General features: G+C 38.9%; 4 protein-coding genes across 6 annotated transcripts in view; 3 read left to right on the top strand and 1 right to left on the bottom strand.

The window, feature by feature from the left end:
- Positions 1-315: 315 nt before the first annotated feature.
- Positions 316-8,345, top strand: rin (ras GTPase-activating protein-binding protein 2). 2 transcript variants are annotated; one of them, XM_066392624.1, is made up of 13 exons: positions 316-469; positions 1,980-2,179; positions 2,559-2,697; positions 2,922-3,080; positions 3,139-3,322; positions 3,387-3,518; positions 3,625-3,687; positions 4,005-4,148; positions 4,204-4,443; positions 4,509-4,771; positions 4,893-5,023; positions 6,184-6,297; positions 6,366-8,345. In XM_066392624.1, exons 2-13 carry the CDS (start codon positions 2,082-2,084, stop codon positions 6,430-6,432), a joined length of 1,734 nt encoding a protein of 577 aa, XP_066248721.1. In that variant the 5' UTR covers positions 316-469; positions 1,980-2,081; the 3' UTR covers positions 6,433-8,345. The 2 variants fall into 2 exon arrangements, with proteins under 2 accessions (XP_066248721.1, XP_066248720.1); XM_066392623.1 differs by having other exon boundaries at positions 4,204-4,449.
- An 845-nt stretch (positions 8,346-9,190) lies between these two features.
- SPARC (secreted protein, acidic, cysteine-rich) lies at positions 9,191-13,844 on the top strand. Its single transcript, XM_066392512.1, has 8 exons — positions 9,191-9,350; positions 12,050-12,154; positions 12,218-12,353; positions 12,404-12,519; positions 12,569-12,715; positions 13,019-13,221; positions 13,284-13,431; positions 13,495-13,844. Exons 2-8 carry the CDS (start codon positions 12,077-12,079, stop codon positions 13,546-13,548), a joined length of 882 nt encoding a protein of 293 aa, XP_066248609.1. The 5' UTR covers positions 9,191-9,350; positions 12,050-12,076; the 3' UTR covers positions 13,549-13,844.
- Positions 13,845-14,344: 500 nt separating this feature from the next.
- Positions 14,345-19,899, top strand: chp (chaoptin). The gene is made up of 20 exons (XM_066392177.1): positions 14,345-14,616; positions 14,668-14,959; positions 15,016-15,186; positions 15,239-15,414; positions 15,465-15,647; positions 15,700-15,822; positions 15,872-16,032; positions 16,081-16,230; positions 16,285-16,504; positions 16,553-16,777; positions 16,829-17,012; positions 17,061-17,267; positions 17,321-17,704; positions 17,759-17,910; positions 17,960-18,154; positions 18,204-18,488; positions 18,536-18,661; positions 18,717-18,836; positions 18,889-19,127; positions 19,180-19,899. The coding sequence occupies exons 1-20, from the start codon at positions 14,614-14,616 to the stop codon at positions 19,442-19,444; spliced, it is 3,861 nt and encodes a 1,286-aa protein (XP_066248274.1). The 5' UTR covers positions 14,345-14,613; the 3' UTR covers positions 19,445-19,899.
- The window catches only part of lab (labial), a 30,247-nt gene continuing 29,486 nt past the window's right edge, over positions 19,632-20,392 (bottom strand). For both annotated transcript variants that reach the window (XM_066392178.1, XM_066392179.1), the window contains exon 5: positions 19,632-20,382. In XM_066392178.1, the coding sequence (XP_066248275.1) occupies positions 20,151-20,382 (232 nt within the window). In that variant the 3' untranslated portion in view covers positions 19,632-20,150. The remainder of the gene's footprint in view (positions 20,383-20,392) is intronic.

Genomic DNA, 20,392 nt, shown 5'->3' with positions numbered 1-20,392 from the left:
GTTCAATCAGCAGGCCATATTTTTGACGACCTTGGGAGCTGCACTAGCGCTCGCGGAGTATCCCTTAACTACCTCACACTGTTGCCAAATTTTACAGTTTTTCCCCAAAATTGCGATTGGTTGTTGAAATTTTCGAATATCATTATTAATTACTGACTTTTTAACACAATTTCTCCTAACTAATATAAAATTTTCGTAATTAGACGTATTTTAATTATACTATGGTTTAATTTTTGCCCATAAATGAGATATCGAAAATTGAAAACTACTTCAGAGATAATTGATTGAGGCAGCTGCAGCACCGCTGCCCGTCCATACATGCCAATTTCATTCAAAGTATACACCCCACAGTCAGAATTGTGTGCGTTTTCGTCAAAAACTATTATTGCTTACATATTTTCCAAAACTCCCAGTTTTATTCATTTAGTGAAAGCATTCAGACTCAAAACAAGCACCAAAACCCTCATAGGTAAGGCAGGTTATTATTTTTCCCAAAACATCTATTTTTGCATGCCCGGTGTTCACACGAATTTTGACGTAGGGGGACATGGAAGAACGTTTTCTGGAACCTTATATTCCACGCAAAAACATTCCGGACCCAGCTCAAGAAAAGCGCGAATTATTACATGCTGTAGCTAGGGCAGTGAACTCTGAGTTTATTAATCCCTTGTTTATGTCCTTTTTGGCGTAGGATTTGCACGTGTACGTGAATGGAATCTCCTTTGTTTGGGTGATGAAATCATTGCATTTGATCAACTTCATTGGGGGACTTCTGGTCATTTTCTTAAGTGAAATTGGCGATCAGCTCTATGTAGAGTTCCACAGGATTCACATAAATTGGAATTTCAAAACGTAGGCACTAACCAAGTTATTAAGATGCATAATAAGATATTATCAAATTTATTATCAGGTTAGCCATTACCATAATTTGCAGCTCACAGTAAAGTGTTGGGTGATGATCTACAGCACTATCATTGTATTTTGTATTGAATTAAATTAGATGTGACTGTTAATGGCCGTCCCTTATGTTCTAAGATCTGTTGTGGCCCACTCAATATAATGGACTCATCCCACTTTACACTCTTTTAGTAAAGTCTTCTTACCCCTTTTTTCTCTTAATTCCACCACCTTTCTGAGCCACATTGTGTTTATTTTCTTTGTACCTGATTACTGTTTTGCTGAACAGTTTAAACTTTTATCTAGCAGTTGTTGAACATATAGGCTAAAAGCAAACCATACTCTGTATAAACTGCCTTAGTTTGTTTCTCCCTGCTAAATTATCTAAGGGATTGAAGTCTCTCCTTCGATAGTCTTGCCAAAAGCTTTTTGGAGTCTGCGATATATGTTCGTCAGGTTGTTCTAATACTCCTGGAGTTACAGTTTGCCTTATCTCTAGGGCTGTGCTCTAAAACTTTAACTTGTTTTTTCCTTGGTTACTGTTTGAGCTGGGGATTTCCCAATTTACTGATAAGATAATAACTATTAGAGTGGTTTAATGATTACTTTCAGACTTTCAACCACTACAGATTTTGTTGTAAGGATTTCAATTCCAAGGATTTGAAATAGTCACCCATTTGTGTTGCTTACAATTTGCAAGAATCCTTAAATCATCATCAATTGCTTACCAAAGCAAACTTTTAATCTACAGGAGGTGTTTTCTAAAAATGAAATGCAAATTTAAGGGGACATTTTCTTAAAAGTATTTTTCAGCACACCTTTAAATAAACTGAAGGTAATATTGAATATGTTGAAATACATAAGGTACTTATTAAAATGTGAACATGATTTCATGTATAAATTTGTCCTTGAAAAGGCTATCTAAGATATATCTCTTGGTATAGAAATTACATAAAAATGAAAAGGGAGAAGGCTCTAGAACTTGGCCCTGTTCACTAATGTTCCATCAGCGGTATATTCATACAAATTATGCTCAACTTTATAGATCAAACACTACTTCACACTGTTATGTTTACTTTCAGACTGTGACTCTACATCAAACTGTAATTCAGCTTCTTCGACCTTCTTTAACAACCACCCTTAGACTGCCGTTGTTGCATTTAAACACCACAAAATCATCAGGAATGGTAATGGAGGCACCACCATCTCCCCAGAGCGTAGGACGGGAGTTCGTCAGGCAATATTACACCCTACTCAACAAGGCCCCTACTCATTTGCATAGGTAAATATATGTGGGAGTATATTTTTCCATTTAAAGCAATGATTGGATATCAATTAGTACTTTATTGAGGTCGAATCTTTGAGTAATAGGTCATTGTCAATAAGTACCTGATAAAATTCTTTTTCATTGTTTAATATTTTGTTAATAGAAGATTATATGAGCTCACTTAAGTATTTAGGTTGTGCAGGGATATGAATTTTGCCACCTAAAGCCACTAAACCTTTTTTAAAGTGATTTACTGTGAATGTTTGCTTGATTTTCAGTGATTCATGCTTTTATCAGAAAGTAAATAACTGGATTTATAAAAAATTCAATAGGTGGTGTTTCAGAATTAATATTTTCTATCTCTATCATCAGCTTTTTCTGTTTATTTTCCTAGATTTTACAACCACCAATCTTCCTTTATTCATGGTGGTCTGGACCCCAATCGCGAGACAAGTCCTGTGGTTGGTCAGAAACAAATTCATCAAAAAATCCAGCAACTCAATTTTAGGGACTGTCATGCAAAAATTACCCAGGTGAGTTCTTAGTAGGTTTGGAGGTCATTCTTGATGTTAATACATCTTCCAATAAAAAAGTCCCTTTAAAAAATATCAACTATATGCAGACAGGGTACATAAAAATTCGATGTGGCCCTATGGAAACATCTCAATATATAATTTTGTTCAAATCCTCATTATTCATAAATCATAATTTTACAATTCTGTAAGTTCAAAATGAATGTCACTTTGTGTCATCTTAGGTGGACTCGCAGTCAACATTAGGCGGCGGCGTAGTTGTCCAGGTAACCGGAGAATTGTCCAATGCAGGTCAGCCGATGCGACGCTTTACTCAAACTTTTGTTCTTGCCTCCCAAAGCCCCAAGAAGTTCTACGTGCATAACGACATTTTCCGCTATCAGGTAGAATATTATTTTCTGATGTTTTTTGTTGAAAATTAAACCTTATGGCTTTTGTTAGGATGAAATAATCACCGACGAAGACTGCGATGGAGACATCCGCTCTGAAGTGGAGGATGACTCGTTGGAACGTGCAGTTTTAGTTGAACCACAACAACCCCTTGGCCAACCGATCGCCCCCGCTCCTGGATTGCCCTACTATGGTAACGCTGTACCTCCTACTGGAAATGCTTTGCCTTCTCTTGGTAGGTGGCTAAAGAGAAAAGGTCTATCATTTTGTGGTATATTTACACTAAAATTTTCAATCAGGAACTCAACCGCCTACTGCTGCTCCTCACCAGGGTTCACATATTTTACCTCCTGCTCAGGTCCCAATAAGTCAAGCCCCCCCCGCTGCTGTCGCTCTAAATGGACATCCCGATGACTTAGGCTTATTGCAAGGTTTGTTATTTTGTGTAATGTTAAATAAGAATTGAAATTATGGTCTCATTCGTGGATTTGTTAATTTCGAATTAAGTAGCGATGGTTTTATAATATAATCTTTCAGGACACATTTCTCAGTCGGTTCAGCAACCTCTTGTTGCTCCTCTGCCCAACTTACCAAACCAAGGTATGTACAGGGTGATTCGCAACGCACATCGACACAGAACAAGTGCGCATAGAAGACATCAAAATAAGTCGATTTTTCATAAGAATTTTTTTACCTCATGCTGACAGTGGCTGAGCTTTGAGGCCTCATGAAAAGCCCAAAAAATTTCTGTAGTTTAGTCATGCATCAACAGAGAATATCCGAATTTTGAAAGTGCTCTATCCACTAAAGATGTTAATAAAAAAGTCTTATTGATACCTTTATCATTACATTGAGTTTCAAAATGTCTTATAAAAACTAAGAACATGATATGTTGAGTAAAGAGTAATTTCATTTAGGATTAGGAAATCAGCCTCCTGTAGCGACTCCAGTTGATGAATTACAAGAATCGGAAGAACTTGTTGAGGAAACTATCATTGATGGAGGTGGTTATGGAGATGTTGCTGAAACTGAACTAGAACAGGAAATTCCCCAAGAGCCAGGTATAATTTAAATTCAATAGAGATGTGATTTTTTTTCATTTGATGAATAAATCAGCTTCTAACGAGCCCAAGACCTATGCTAACCTCTTGAAAAACACCAACTCGAACCATAACCAATTGACCTACCAGACTCCCCCACAAACTTTGCCTTACCGGCCACAGTCGCCGCCAAGGAGCACCCCACAGACGAACGGAGTTACCAATAGAGGGTCTGGAGGACCGCGACTACCGTCCGGTCCTCCTTCCAGGGTTAATGGGCCTGGGTATATTAGAGGGAACAGGAGTGGAGATGAAGGTGACTGTAAGTGTTAATATAGTTATTCGTCAGGCTTGGTATCAATATTATTTGTAATTAAACAGATGACAGAAGACGATCACAATCGTCGAACTTCGGGGGACAACTGGACGCCAACCAATTGTTTTTGGGCAATCTTCCACACACGGCAACCGAAGATGAACTGCGAGACATTTTCTCCGATTACGGCATGATCGTAGACTTGAGAGTGCATAGCAAACCGCCTTTGGCAGGTTCGAAGCCCAACCAGGGAGGCAGGGCTCCTCCCAACTACGGATTCATTACTTATGAAAGTCAGCAATCAGTTGCGGCTTGTTTGGCGGCTAGGGTGAGTATATAATTCTCTTTGTAAAACAACGACTAGATAAATATGAAAAAATTACCAATTAAAATCAACACTGCTGTTATTTGATAAATACCGTAATATGAGAATTACTATTAATTTTCAGCCTATTTATTACCCGAAAAACGATCCGTCTGGTACACAAATGAACGTTGAAGAGAAAAAAAATAAAGAACGAGATGGGGGACGGCAATCTTATGGGGGCAACGGGGGAAGGCCAGGAATTGACAATAACAGGTAATATAAACAATTCCTCTCAACAACTGCATATGGTAAAATGGATTCGATTAAATTAAAAAAAGAATCAGCTTATGGTCGCAACAACTATATTGTCCATTCAATAAATAATACATTTGGAAGTGCACAAAAGACTACATAATTTTAGGAATTCAACTACTAGAGTGTAAATAACAGAAAAAAATCAAGATCTGACTTCCCATTTTAACTCCTTAAATGACTAATATTTAAAATTATGTTAGGGAAAAATATAAAACTTGACAACGCCTATTTTTACTCGTTTAACGAGAAACCGATTTGCCATGCTTTTCTTCTGAAACAAAGTAATATTACCATATTACCATGTATACTATAATCTAAATTAATTTAAAAAATTCAACACTGCTCATAAAATGAAAAAAAAGACCAGAATTTCATCAGCAACATCAACTTTCATTTAGTAGACGACAACTTATCTGTGGATTTATCATGTTTCTTTGAAACAAAAAGAAAAAAGTATTCCGCAACATGCACTATCACGCACTAAATGATAAACACAGTGAGACATTAGGGATACGTCTCACGAGCTTTTGAATCAAAAGAATATCCAACTATCTCGATTATTAATTTGAGCCCATGTAACAGAGATCTTTCCCTTCGCCGCGCTATCACCCAACTAAATTATCTAAGAAATGTTATCGCTTCCCACTATACAAAAAACTTTACTATTTTTTGTAAAGATACAGCTCATTGGTCCTAAAAATCGACAAACGATGTGAAGGTACATATTTAAATTTTAATGTTTTTGTTTATTGGGGATATGGAAAGTTAATTCAGTATATGAAAATGAACTCGAATAAAAACAGAAAAACAACAAGGCGGTTCTCTTGGTTGCAATTTTTGTTAAACGTTGTGGAACAAGCAGTCCGAAACTTAATTTTTGAACGTGGTTGATTAAAAATTTACATTGTCGGCATAGGACCGAGGTGAAGTATTTTGGGCGACTATGTTTGATATTCACTTTTAATATCACATTTTGTATTTAAAAAAAATTATATTTTAAATTAATTTCTAGATTATATAATGCTATAACACTTCCATTATTGTTTTCAATATTGATTGTCTCAATAACATTTTTCCCAAAATTGCCACTTGAATATTATGTTGACAATTTTATTTAGATCTGGAGGACGAGGAGATGCTTCTAGACGCATGGGTTCCGGAGGGCCACGAGTTGGGCCAGGCGGTCCTCAAGACAGGAACCGAACTGGGGATAGAGACAATAGATTCAACAGGTAGTTTTCAATAATTCAAGGCCATTTTTCTTCTAAACACATTCTAAAATAAAAATGACTTTTTTAAGGAGTGGCGGTGGAGGAGGAGGAGGCCCTTTGAACCGCGGCGGTCCCAACAACTACAATCGTCGCTAGGGGCCGTGTCTCATCTCCCCATTTTCCCCGTGTTTTAGTGACTGCACTCGTTCGTTTTCTATAAAGTGTCAGGTGGGTGCTGTGACCGCGCCATTTAAACAGACTTTAGATAGAATCATGAAGAAGTAGTCCGACGCGTCCTAACACTTCTTCAACGCACTTAATTTGTGGTTTGAATGTAAGTGGGGGGTACTTGTGCCGTGTTTTTGTAAGTCGTATGCAAAAGGAAATCGCTCGGGAACTCTTATTGTTTATTACACGCATAATATTTTTTTAATGGTAAATGTGCGCCTTTAAGAATATGGTACAGTTCTTAGCAACGCCACTGTTGGGCCTCTTTTGGTCATTTACGGTTTGAACTTTATCCGCTTTTTGCCCTGAATGTCTGGAAAATCCGGTTGAAATCAACTTAGATTTATATTCATATAGCAATAAATCATTATATTGTAATTTTTCCAGTGACGTGCTAAAAATGCGCTCAATAGTGGTGTCTGTATCTGAATGTCTGATATGAAGCTGTATCTTAAAAACTAATTTTAAAGTTTTAAAGAGAATCTTTGTCCATACCTTCCATCATCCTAGCCGAAAAAGCCTTTTACGAACGTCCTCGTTCTTTTTAATCACGTTCTTTTATCTATTACACACTATAAATACAGTGTGTTCCAGATTCGCCGCTCCACATTGGGTTCTAACGAGCTGTCGCAGCTCAGAGTCTAGAACAAATATCTGATCATGAATTTGAAGTGTTGTAGTCTCTGAGATCCCAGTATAGAGAAACAAATTTGGGACAGTCAGCATAAGGCAAATCTTTTCCTGCCTTCCACAATACAACTGCAGTTTAACACTCCATTCCATACAAGTGGTTGTTCAAACTCTGTTTAACTCACAACTCTTTCTCGTCACGTGACAATCTCGTTTCAAAATTTGAACCAAAGACAATAATTTCACACGTAAACGTAATGTTGCTGCGATACCAATATGCACCGATCCTGCAGGATTTTTCACGTGACCGAAAGCATCTGATAGCTAATTTGTGCCAATATTGGCGCTTGGCAGTTAAGGAAAAACGAATCCTATCGTTGAAATGTGATGATTGAATATTAATGGAAAATGTGAAAGCACATTTCGGTTTGTTTTCTTTTTGTCTTTCGAAGGTGGCAGCACTGGATGCATTTTTCAACTGTTCTGGCACGTAACGTAGTCTAGTGGTCATACCCCGTAAGTCTGTCAAATCCAGTGGTGTCACTTTTTGAACACATCTTTGTCTGGTCTCAGTTTTAGAGATAAGCTACGTAAATGGACTGGTACCTTATTAGACGTGTAATCGTTTTTTAAATTCGTTTGTTTTCATTTCGAAACTCGGAAATTATACGGTGATTTATTATTATTTAATAAATATTTTTTCATATCTTATTGAATGGTTTTATTGGTCCCTTGTTGCGTCCTATGCTGCTAAATTGAGACCATTCAAAAAACGCCCGTAATTTTACGTATATATGACTGGATCCAGTAGGCCTTTAGCGAAACCTTAGAGTAAATAATAATAATTTATAAATAAACCCTTCTTTTTTATTGTTAATATTACTTATTCATACTAATTAATCTAGACTCTGTTCGGTTTAAGTTGATCTTAACTTAACTTTGGCCTTGGCTTAGATGTTATTATATTTTATATTCGATTCAACTAATTTCTTTGAGCAAATTTTGAGTTCTGCCACTTACCTCCGCTATTGGGGCTATGGCGAGTTCCAAGGTTGAGATCGACAACCTGAGTAATTTTAATACGTATTTAATTTCGGAACTTTCAACAACGTATTTTACTTCTTTAATCTGTGATTTGAATACAGTTGTTTTGTGTTAGCGTGTACTTAGCAGTTTATTCTAAATAAAATTGATAGTTTTTTTAGGACAAAGTCAGTTTTATTTCCCACTTTACCATTGTGCTTAACATCCCTGAACCTGTGTTTTAGGCAATAAGAGATCTAGAAAGCCCTTGGCAAAACATTGGACTGGTAGGGTGACGAAAGGGGCGCTATCACATGGGGGAGGTGGAGAGGAAGAGTGATAAGGCAATTAGTTGGAGGTGGCCATTTCTACTGCTCGTCAATCACCAAGACCGTGAGGGTGATTGGTAGGTTGGTCCTTTCGAATCGCCAACGACATTGGTGGGAACGAATAAAGGCTACATGGGTGATTAACGAACGTTGAGACGATTGATTTGCCAAGAATCACTTAAGTCCGGCACAAAACTCATGACCAGGAATTACTCCTGACACGGTATCACCAAAGGGTGAAAACACTGAGTGCCCTCCTGGACTCCAAACTGTTATGGCATGAATAAGCCTCGGGGCAAGTAATCAGCTAAACATCCATTGTTATTGATATTTCACAGGATACCCAGCACCTATTATTATTTGAATTAATTTTCAAACGTAATTTACGGGTCGATGTTCCATATTTTGAGCCATGTGCGGTTTCGGCTGGAAGAAACCAGGAGCGGAGGCAGGGAAGCTGTCAGACTAGGTTCAGCTTAATGTGTTTATATAAGAATATGATGCCAATGGTTACGAGGTCAGGATTCGTATGCTGCGTTGCCGCACTTAACAGAAAAACATTGAAGTTATAGAAAATTCCCAGGTCTCGTGCAAAAGTATCATAATCCACTACTAATAATCATCAAACATATTTAAAAGGAACAGAATCTTGTTGTTTTTCTTCATGGCTGTTGCTGAAAAATGCAGCATTCGAAGATGTAGCAGCCTCGCCTTAAAACAACGGTTTAAGTTATGTGATGGTTACATTTCAGCGCGCATGCAGTCGGTACTATTAACTTCGGTACCACCGCTTCATCAGCAACAGAAGCGCAATTGAATGGTTGCGCAAGCAGAGTAGTGTAGTACCACCAGCACAAGTTAAATGTAAGTACCATCAGAATATTATTCGGCTTATTGCCATTCCGGCTATCAATACAGTTTTAAAAATTTATGATTTTTGCTTTGTGGAAAATTAAAAAATTAAACATCTTGCAATTTTTGCCTTTAATCATGCATAAACGTGCAGTGAGCGAGGAGAAGACGCAGATAAGAATGTATATAATGCGATATTGGCTTCACCTGGATATATTGCGATGAAATGTATGTCCAAATTTGAGCCACAGATTGTTCTATTAAAACAGCAAACCCTTTTCGGCAGACCTTGGGAGAGCTTCCAGGCTCTGCTTAACTCACTAGTGTTAGCAGGAAGATGTCCCATTTTGGCATGTTTCCATATTTTTCCAGTCCATTTTATATTATTGTTTTTGGCACTATGTTTGATAAATTGAGGATCATTGTTCGGTTAAACTAGTCTAGTTAACGTTGTTTATCTGGTGAAAATTGAGATATTTTCATAGCCAAAAGCCAATTTCTGGGAATAGCAGGAAGTTATTCAAGGTCGAATTGAGTCTTCTCTAACACGTACAAACGCAGTATAATTCCTAGTCACGGCATTTGGCGCTCTGAAATTGGAAAATCACGATGTAAACCCTGCAATATCGTTCAGGTTCCTTGCTATTTAAATTCTAATTTATTTTTTATTCTTATTTTTTACATTTATTTTTACGTTTATTTTTATGTTAATTTTATTATTCACGTTTACTTTATTTTTTATATTTCATCCGAAACTATTTCCTTAAAATAATTTAACGAAACCATGAATCACATGTCGCCAATTAGGTCAATCTCTACACTGCACACAGATGATATGGAATCAATTTGTCGTCTTTGTTTCGATTTAGATCGTATGCTGATTAGATCGTTTTCACAACGCACATATGTTGCCTTAATGAAGCTCAAGTAATCTAGTTGAATGGTAAATCTATTTTACTCTGGATATTCTATTAACGGCGATGATGTAAACAAGAGAAGCATAAACTTCCTTTAACCTTATTGACCCAATGGATTTAGTAACTCTAGTTCGACACCAAAATAAGTAAATAAATGAAAGTTGAGATTGAATCGCTTCTTAAGGGGCACATTTTTCACGATCATCACGCACGAGGTGTTACGTCCTTGCAATTTATATAACTGTTATTGGTATACGGAGGTTTGCTTAAGGGTTATCAGGGGGTCAATTAACTGGGATATTTTTCGGATTCATTTCGGATTTAAATTTAGTACGCAATTGCTGTGTGTGTGTACCCCACAACTTCTGTAACGGATCTACCTCAGGAAGCTTTTTTTGGAGGGGGGGGGGGGGGATCTTTTCGGCAAAACGGTATTGGAGCCAATGGTACCATCCTGTATGAAGTTGTGGTGCACGTAATTTAGTTCAGGTGCTAATTGTTAGTACCTGTTTTACGTTATTAATAATTAGTTCATTATAGGTGTATTATAATCTGGTTGTTGTCATAGGTAGGTCTGGCAAACCACCAATTATTATTATTTTTTAGAGTATTTTGTGAATAGTTACTTTTTGTCAAATTAGTTTATTTAAGTAGTTGTCAAGATTAAAATAAAAGAGTTCCTTACAACATTCGCGATCATCAACATCTTTTAACCACACAAGGACAAAGTTTTTGCCTACTAGAAAACCACGCATTCTTTGAAGATTTATGGGCCGGGTACTCATAATTCCTTGACCGGGTTTTACTGAATCGCTAGGTTTCGGCCTTAGATAAAGAGCTTAAGCGGCACTACCGCTTTTTGCTCTGCTATTGTTGTAAATCTGCAGCGATTTTTTTTTCGGAAAAATCCACCCCTTTTTTCACTCATAGTTCACTTTCTTGAATGTGTAAGTGCGAAAAGTTTGCTATGTCTTGGCTTAAAGTTGATGGTACTAAAATCTAGCTTTGTCGGGTACATCATCTAAAGAAGTTGTAATGTTCATGGACGCAACATAATGGTACATTACACACTATTATGCGCTTATTTATCAGGACTCAGGGAAATGGCATCGCATAGTTTATCCTACATACAGAATCGTGTCATCCGCAGGAAGCTTCATGAGATTAGATAAGGCGTGTTGGCAAAACTAAGGGTCAGATGCTCGGTAAAATCACTGATCTCACATGCATTTCATTCAAATTTTGAATAAAGCAATAAACTAATCAAAAATGACCCCTTTTTAGTCGATAATGCTGACGGTGTTCTTGCAGTCGAAAATATTTTGAAAATCGTAGTTATTGCACTCAGTACCGGCCTCATGCGGGGGAGTTTACTGCGGCGCTCTTTTCTGGTTGGCGGTTTTTCTTGAATGGTCGAGGGACGGTGATTAAAAATTTCGCCCAGGGGCCATACTTGCTAAGGCCGATCCTGATTTCACTTTAATGCAAAGAAGCCAAAGCTGCAAATTCGATTGATATTCTCAAAAATGCGTAGGCTCACGTAGTCTTACAGGCGTTTTCAGGATGATGTCATGAATAATAAAAATGCCTGGTAACACGAGACATATGGTTGTTTAATTCGCGTTACCATAAAACGGCTTAAAATAGATCCTCGTTAATCCCGCATAATTGAAAATTCAATGTATTGAAACCTCTCTCTGAGTAAAATATATTTGCAGTAAAACTATTGGAATAAATTAAATTATACTAGAATTTGCCAATCTCAGCTTAAAAGCAATTTTGTTTGAATCGTAGATAAGGCTCTTTGCTTATCCAAGCACTATGAAGTTCCTGGTAGTGGTCACCCTCGTGGTCTTGGCCGCTTTATTTACTGACGTTCTTGCAACAGATGGTAAACCCGTAAGTATATATTTCCTCTAGGTAAGCAAAACTTAATAGCAAAAAGCTTTTCTGATGCGATAGAGGAAACATAAGAAGTATAGAAGACCGCACCCGATTGAAAGCTCTGCCGAAATCAAGGATGAACAAAAACCCAAAGATAGCTTACCTCCTATGGCTGCGGGAATTGATATCATTGACAATCGTGTGCCCCTTACCGGTAAGAACAGGTTTTTCAACAATGATCTTGCATACAAAAGTTTTTTAAAGATCCATGCTTGGAGGTGCAGTGCGGTGCAGGAATGGTTTGTGAGCTGGACAAAGAAGGAGAACCACAATGTGTTTGCATTGAAACTTGCCCAGAAGAAGTTGAATCCAGGCGCAAAGTGAGAGATTAATCAAGTGTTGCTTTCAAGTAATAAATGAGTATTTTAGGTGTGTTCCAATATGAATGAAACCTGGCCGTCTGATTGTTCGGTATACCAACAAAGATGTTGGTGTCGGGGGAATGATGCAAGGTGCCAAGGGGAAAAATACAAACATCTTCACATTGAGTATTACGGAACATGTCGGGAAATGCCAGTGAGTATAAGAACATGATACGTTATTTATTGATATTGCGGCGAATGAAATCCAGATACTATATAGATATTTCAAATTATTCAAATGTAACCTTTGAACTAAAGAGCTATTACTTGTATCTCAGGAATGGTTTGATAATTAAATTACTGATTTATCAAATATAGTGAAAAATGTTAGTATGAGAAAATTAGAAGTTTTTTCCTGATATTATGGCGAATGACAACTTTACATTATATGAATACTTCAATAAATTAAAATGTAACTTTTGGACAGCATAATTATTACCTATTACTTGTATCTTAGGAATGTTCTGATAACGAAATGGCAGATTTCCCAAGACGCATGCGTGATTGGTTGTTTAACGTGATGCGTGATTTGGCCGATCGTCGTGAACTCACTCCTCACTACCTGAAAATGGAGAAGGAAGCCGAGTCCAATATGACTAGAAGATGGACCAATGCTGCCCTTTGGAAGTTTTGCGACCTCGATGGACATCCCCCAGATAGGTGAGAAGATGTTTGAATATAGAAACCACCCCATATTTATGCATCTCTATGTGGATGTTTAGGTACATCTCTCGTCATGAACTCTTTCCTATTCGCGCCCCTCTAATGGCTCTAGAGCACTGTATCGCTCCCTTCCTCAACTCCTGCGACTCTGATGATGACCATAGAATCACCATCAAAGAGTGGGCTAAGTGTTTAGAATTGGAGGAGGTATGTGTGAATTTTTCCTTTAACTATTTGGTTTCAGATAATATTTACGTCTTTAAAATTTAGGATGATATCGAAGATAAATGCGACCTTCTTGCCAGCCAGGAATCTAGCGAGTAATGTGCCATAGAAATCTAAAACTTACGTTTAAGGTAGTTTTTAATAATATTTGAGTGCGGAATAACATGGTGCTACTAATGTTAAATTGCGGCAAACAGGATTGGACCTGTAGCTCACTTTTGAAGTTCTTATGTACGATATCTACTTAATTATATATTTTTTGTAAATTTTTACATTCTTACGTACACACTGCCCTGTATATTTTAAGTTGCTGTACATTGTATTTAGAAAATAGACGATCTGGATGTATTTACAGAGCTCTCTGTGTGCTACTTAATATACTTAATTGGCTTTGAGGCTTCCGAGTCTTCTTCAGGGCCGGCTTTAGCAAGTCTGGCGCCCTGGGCGAAATTTTGAATCATCGTCCCTCTACTACTCCCAAGGAAAACCTCCACTGCTCTTTCTGATCTGCCACCCTGGTCCGTTGCTCAACCTCATCCCCCCATAAAACCAGTACTGGTTTCCTTCATACCCCCCAAAGCTTAAGAATTCCTGCATTGCGAATACATTAACGCAATTAACTGTTTAATGACAATCGAGTCAACAAGAATTAAGACCACCAATTCTATAAGGGTACTTTATTACTCATCTTGAAAGGTCAATGTTAATAATTACCCACAATGGGTCGCCCACGCAACAAGTCTGGGTATTATTAATTTATGTATCTTGATTTTGCTGATAAACATGACTAACTGAGAAGAGCAATTTCTCATGGACAAGAGCTCGTATTTCGACCTAATAAATAACCCAATTCCTTTAAATCAAATTTAGCATTACAAGCTTGAAACAACCAATGGAATTAAAAAATTAATCCCATTATCAGAAGCCCGGTTGCAGCGAAGCTCTAAGACTTCATTCGGCCTCAGTCTATCTGGTACAGGTCGCTAGCTGTCTTAGTTAGACGCTAACATGCCATAGGAGACCAAGTAATAATTAATCCTGGTCATTCTTAAGTGGGATAATTAGCCATCGGTCATCGGTGACTGCCGCCCTGATGTGTATATGAGTATGTCTTGCCAGTTGGCTTGAAGTATTACAGTGTTGGGTTGACGTGCGTTTCCCATTATGGTAAGTAACACCAGTGCTTTTTGGAACAATTGCGCTTACATATACCTACAGAATCTGATCCATATAATCCGGTTTGGCTACGCCATAATGCTGGGAGTGTTCCTGCTTATGATGTGGGTCTCAATGGTAGAATCGAAGCAGCAGGAATCAGTGAGAGATCCCCCTTGCAGCTTCAACTCTCTCTGCAGTTGCTCCAAAGCGAGTCCAGATTTAGGAATAGTGACTTGTAGGAATGTGCACTTACCAAGGATACCTGAGGCTGTTAACATATCTAAGTCCTTCAAGCTGCACTTGGAGAATAATGATTTACGGATGTTAGAACCTTTCTATTTGCAAAGCACTGGTAAGGAGTTTTTGATGCAAGAAATTTCTAAGATAACAAGGATTTTACATCTTCAGGGTTATACAAAATTGTAATCAGCAGCAATCCATTAGTATTTATCCCCGACGAGGCATTCCTAGGGCTTGAAAGGTCCTTATGGGAACTGGAATTGAGTTATTGCCAGCTTACGAGGGTTCCCAATAGGGCCTTAAGGTATCTGCAGAAATTAAGGATGTTGGATTTAACAGGTATAAGAAATCTTCTTAGAGATTAAAGTTTCATCCATTCAAGGTCTGATAGGTAACCATATAATGAAAATCGTCCCAGACAATTGGAGGGGTTTGGAAGGATCTTTGGAGTTGCTCATTTTGGCCGAAAATTCGATAAACCAGCTGCCTTTAGACGCTTTTCAGGGTTTGCCTATGCTGGATACTGTGGATTTGCGAGGGAATAATCTTCGGGAGATCGATCCAGCTGTAAGTTTTCAATGAATTTTTGTTTCATAAATATGATGATATTTAAAAAGGTATTTCGAGACGGTATGGGTCGCCTGGCCCATCTAATATTAAGTGACAACCAGTTGTCGGCAGTCCCCTACCAGGCGCTTCAGCCCTTGAAATCCCTGAAGACCCTGGATCTGAGCTACAACAGGATCAACAAGTTGGCTCCGTCTTCTGAACCTGGAGTGAACATCAATTTAAATTTCCAGGTAATTTACCTCCATAACTCACAAGTTACGTTATAAATCTTCAAGTTTTTAGCTTAACTTGGATCTTCTGAAGCTCGACTACAACCAACTAACTATACTCGAAGCAGCCTCTTTCAATAATTTCAACGTCTTAAATAAGACCTATTTGGACGGAAATCCGCTTGCTGCTATTGAGGTATGACATTGGTCTCAAATTAGAAAACGACTTTAACAAATACCCTCAGGATAACGCGTTTCAACAAGCAAAAATCCGCGAATTGTTCATCAGACACTGTGGCCTGAACAGCGTCACCCCCGCGGCTTTCGCAGGACTGGAAAACTACCTGGAAATCTTGGATCTGTCCGGAAACAACATTTCACTGTTGCCAAAAAATCTCTTGAAGAGGTAATTATCCTGAACCTTCACGAATTACGCCTTTAAAACCCCCTTTAGGTTCCAAAATATCGGGAAGTTAACGCTGAGAGACAACATCATATCTAACTGGAACAACATGGAGATGTTCAACAGTTTCCTGTTCAGCCTTTACAAGTTGGACCTCAGTGGATCTATGAATACTCAAGTGACCCTTCAAGAGCTTAGAAGGTCAGTTGCTGGTTTCTTTCAAAGCTTCGCGTTCATATCGAGGATCAATTGCAGGTTTAGAAATTTGAGGGTTCTCATCCTCTCAAGACTAACCCAACCTCAGATTGCTCCAGAGGATTTCTTGGAGTTCGGGGTGGATTTAGAGGAACTTTCAGTGAATTACGCTGGATTGAAGAACGTCAAAAACAATGCTTTTAGATTTGTGCATGGACTGAAGCATCTGGATCTTAGTGATAATAATATTGGGACTTTGGAGAGCAACGCCTTTAAGGATGTAAGTTTGAGGAAAATTGGGGATTTGAGTAAAAACGATCTATTTTAGATAGGGCATTCTTTGGAGCATTTATGCCTTGCACATGCATTTTCCTCATCGACTGGGAACGTACCCAGCGATGCCTTGAAGGTCTTGAGCAACTTGGAGACGCTAGATCTGAGCAATAACAAATTCAGAACAATGCCAGAAACCAGCTTTCATTTCCTCTCCAAATTGAGAAAACTAGAGTTGCAGGATAACGTGATAGAAATTGTGCATAAAGGCACGTTTCAGGTAGGATAAATTCAGCAAAAACCGGAATTTTTTTAAGGGCTGCAATTTTAGAGCGACATCCACTCAAATCTGGAGCAAATATCCCTTTCCTTCAATAATTTACGGACTGTGTCTCAACACACCTTCGTACAGCTGCCGAAGTTGCAACAGCTTCATCTCGACGACAATAAGATCGATTCCCTAGAGCGGAGGTCTTTCATGAATTTGGAGCAACTGAAAAGATTGAATTTAAAAGGTGAATTTTAGCAATTTTTCAACAAAGCTCCACTATTCGTACTTTCAGGGAATAAATTGGCCGCAATTTCCTACGAAGCCTTTCAGAACTTGCCGGAATTGGAACATCTGGACATGTCCTACAACAAAATTGTTAAATTCGATTTTTTGATGTTCGATCAAGTGGGGACCCTAGCGATGTTTCATTTGAATGTCAGCCACAACAGCCTAAGAGAGCTGAGTGTTGGCGTGCCTTCGAGCTTCGAGACTGGCCTAGGTATGACTTAGGATAAGCGATTAGGGTAAACATAGCGTGTTCCTATTACGTAGGTCCTGGAGGGTACTACCATTCAAACATCAAAGTCCTGGACATATCCTTTAACAACATATCCGTAATCGCTAAGCAGTTCTTCAGGCCTGTGGAAATCTCCTTGACTAATCTCCATCTGGGGCACAATAAAATCATGAATGCTTCAAGGGATGTTTTTGGGAATATGCCCCATTTGCAGACCTTAGATTTGTCCAGGAATACCATTTATGAGCTGGATTTTGATATATTTAGGAATACCAAGAAATTGCAGGTCCTAGATGTGTCCTACAACAGACTTACTGATGTCCCTAATGACGTGTTCAGATATCTTTCCTCTTTGAGGATGGTTGATATATCGCACAACCGCCTCAGGACTGTTGCAGACAACTTGTTCAGAGAAGAAGGTCTTTGCTCATTCTCCTATATAAACGGGAACTTGCAGCGAACGCTTATTTCAGGGTTAGAGAGGCTGGATTTGTCCCACAACCTCCTGAGCAAGATGCCTTTAAGTGCCTTAGCTACAGCCCCAGCGCAAACTCTGTGCGAACTGGACTTATCGGGGAATTTAATTTCATCCTTATCCCATGGGGGCCTTTTGGGGAGATTTAAGGCGAGTTCAGAGGCTTCCATTCTCACAAATGCAAAAACTCCAATTTCAGAAACTGAACTTCCTGGATTTATCCTACAACCGTCTGGCTCAAATCGATACTGGGACCTTCAAGGGATTGCCCAGATTGCTGCACCTGGATCTCAGCAATAATGCCCAACTGAGTTTGGAGCCTAACGGGGGTAGTTTTCAGGGAGTCGAATATTCTTTACTGCATTTAAAGATGGACAATGTGTCCCTCAGCTCTGTAAGGTTCTCGTAGATTGAAGTGTGAAGGTATTAAGTCGCGTTTTTAGGTTCCCATCCTCCCCACTCCGAATCTTGTGACCCTCTCTCTGGCCTCCAACTCCCTCCCTAATATGCCCCCAGAGATGGCCACAAATATGACTAATTTGCAGAAGCTTAACTTGGACTATAATAGTTTGACCATAGTCCCCATCCTCACTCACTCCTTGTTTGAGTTGAGGCAGCTTTCGATGGTTTCCAACCAAATAACCTACTTGAGTAATACCAGTTTGCTGGGAGTTGCTGACCATCTAGAGGAGCTAGATATTAGAAATCTGGATTTAACAGTCTTGGAAGTAAGACTAATGAGTCTTTAAGGCCCAATAAATGCGGTGAATTTTAGTCTGGAGCATTTTGCAAAATGTACTCGCTCAGGACGATGAGGATGAACTTGTATACTGGATTTAAGACTTTCAATATCCCGGCTTTGATCCAGTGGAGCACTGGGCTTCGCAACCTGGAAGTCCACGTAATTTTCCTCAATTTTGAGATTTGCACAGTTAAATTGAGGGCGTGTTTTTAAGGTGGACCGGCAGAGCGAGAGCGATTTGAATAAGGAGATGGCGGGATACTTCCCCCCCAAGTTGAGAAATATCACTTTATCTGGGAGGGGGCTCAAGAAGCTAGGATCCAAAGTCTTAGAAGTAATTTTTCAACCTAAAAAATGCCTTCTCGTATATCACAGCACCTTTGCAGGGAGTGCGATTTCCAGAATTGCACATCTGCATAAGGAACACGAGCATAATGAAGGTCCCTGCAGACTTCTTCAGGAACATCGGTGTGGCTCGCAACGTCACTGTGGATGTACGCAACAACAGAGATTTAAAGGGCTTGATGAACCCTTCCACTGGTTCCAGGCCGGATTTATTTAGGAAAACTTTCCTAAAAGACCTGAAAATGTCAGGCAATAGATGGGATTGCGACTGTGATTTGGGGTATGTTTCTCATTTCAAGGCTTGATCGGAACATGAAAAAATGCCTTCAAAGGTGGATCGAAGTGTGGCAGCGGAAGCATCGACAGTATGTCTGCGAGCAGAGCTCCGGGGTGGCCCCACTTTCGACTCATTTTGACTACTCCTGCAGAAGCACCCAGGACGAGTTTAGGATCTCTTTATGTGCGAACAAGAACAATCACTCGATCATAGAGGTCTTGAAGGCGGATATTGAGTGTGGCTGGAGCTCAGCCTCGAAGCTGAGCCAAGTGCACGTTTTAGCTGTTTTTATTGCCTTAGTAGGTCGGCGCTTAATTTAGTAGGTTTAGGTTTAGGTGTTTTTAGGATACTGTTTAGGATACAGACGAAAATTTGCTCATTAACGTAACGCGTAATACGTAATGCGCAGTGCGCTAACGCGTATTACGTAATGCGCAGTGCGTTGACGCGTATTACGTAATGCGTAATACGTAATTCGTGACACGTAATATGTAATGCGTTGATATGTAAGTTTCACAACTTTTTATTACGTCATGATTCATCATACACAGTACATCCCTGAGTAACCTAAACTTACACTGTTATATACAGCCATATGTACAAGATGTAAAAAGTGTTTACTTACATCGTTCTCAACAATTTGGGTTGTCGGGTGTACCTAACCTGAACTAACCTGAACTAACTTTTAGCTAGGAATGTTACGAAGACAATCTCATGTAATGGAGGGACACTTATCAATAAATACAGCGTGAAATATATATTAAATTTACAATCATCTCTATATCTCTTACACTAACGCTTTAAATATAATTTCATTTTATCACTTCGAAGCTTTATTAAAACGCTGTCTTTGGCGGGTCGTTCATTAAACATTTCTGAATGAAGCTTTAAAGCTCAGGCTTAAGACGGTCATCAAGCCCGTTAAATTTGGACTTAGAAGAAGCCACCAAGGACTCCAACTAAACATTTTTTACGAACAATTCAAAGAGTTCTTGCACTCAAATAATACTTTGGCGGAAATTAGGTTCAATTGTTAGACTCCCTACTGTTCTCGTTGCTGCCAGGCACAAATTCCGATTGAATGGAGGCTGTGGTGGAAGTTGGAGAGCTGCTGGTGCTCTTCACACTCACGATAGACTCGGGAGGGATCAGCCCCTCTTTCATGCGCTTCTTTTGCTTCATTCGTCGATTCTGGAACCATATTTTGACCTGCGTCTCATTAAGCTGCAGCGCCGAGGCGATTTCAATCCGTCTAGCCCTAAAAAAAA

Source organism: Euwallacea similis, chromosome 8 (assembly GCF_039881205.1).
Source record: "Euwallacea similis isolate ESF13 chromosome 8, ESF131.1, whole genome shotgun sequence".
In the NCBI taxonomy this organism is placed as follows: domain Eukaryota; kingdom Metazoa; phylum Arthropoda; class Insecta; order Coleoptera; family Curculionidae; genus Euwallacea; species Euwallacea similis.
The sequence above is the reverse complement of the archived record's forward strand: the minus strand, read 5'-3'. Positions and strand labels throughout refer to the sequence as shown.

Coding starts and splice junctions, on each gene's coding strand:
- rin (XM_066392623.1), top strand. CDS start 2,082: ATGGTAATGGAGGCACCACCATCTCCCCAGAGCGTAGGACGGGAGTTC. Junction 3,688..4,004: donor GCCCAACTTACCAAACCAAG/GTATGTACAGGG, acceptor AATTTCATTTAG/GATTAGGAAATCAGCCTCCT. Junction 6,298..6,365: donor AGAGACAATAGATTCAACAG/GTAGTTTTCAAT, acceptor GACTTTTTTAAG/GAGTGGCGGTGGAGGAGGAG.
- SPARC (XM_066392512.1), top strand. CDS start 12,077: ATGAAGTTCCTGGTAGTGGTCACCCTCGTGGTCTTGGCCGCTTTATTT. Junction 12,155..12,217: donor TTGCAACAGATGGTAAACCC/GTAAGTATATAT, acceptor CTGATGCGATAG/AGGAAACATAAGAAGTATAG. Junction 13,432..13,494: donor AGTGTTTAGAATTGGAGGAG/GTATGTGTGAAT, acceptor TTTAAAATTTAG/GATGATATCGAAGATAAATG.
- chp (XM_066392177.1), top strand. Junction 17,268..17,320: donor GAGCTTCGAGACTGGCCTAG/GTATGACTTAGG, acceptor CCTATTACGTAG/GTCCTGGAGGGTACTACCAT. Junction 18,489..18,535: donor TGGATTTAACAGTCTTGGAA/GTAAGACTAATG, acceptor GGTGAATTTTAG/TCTGGAGCATTTTGCAAAAT.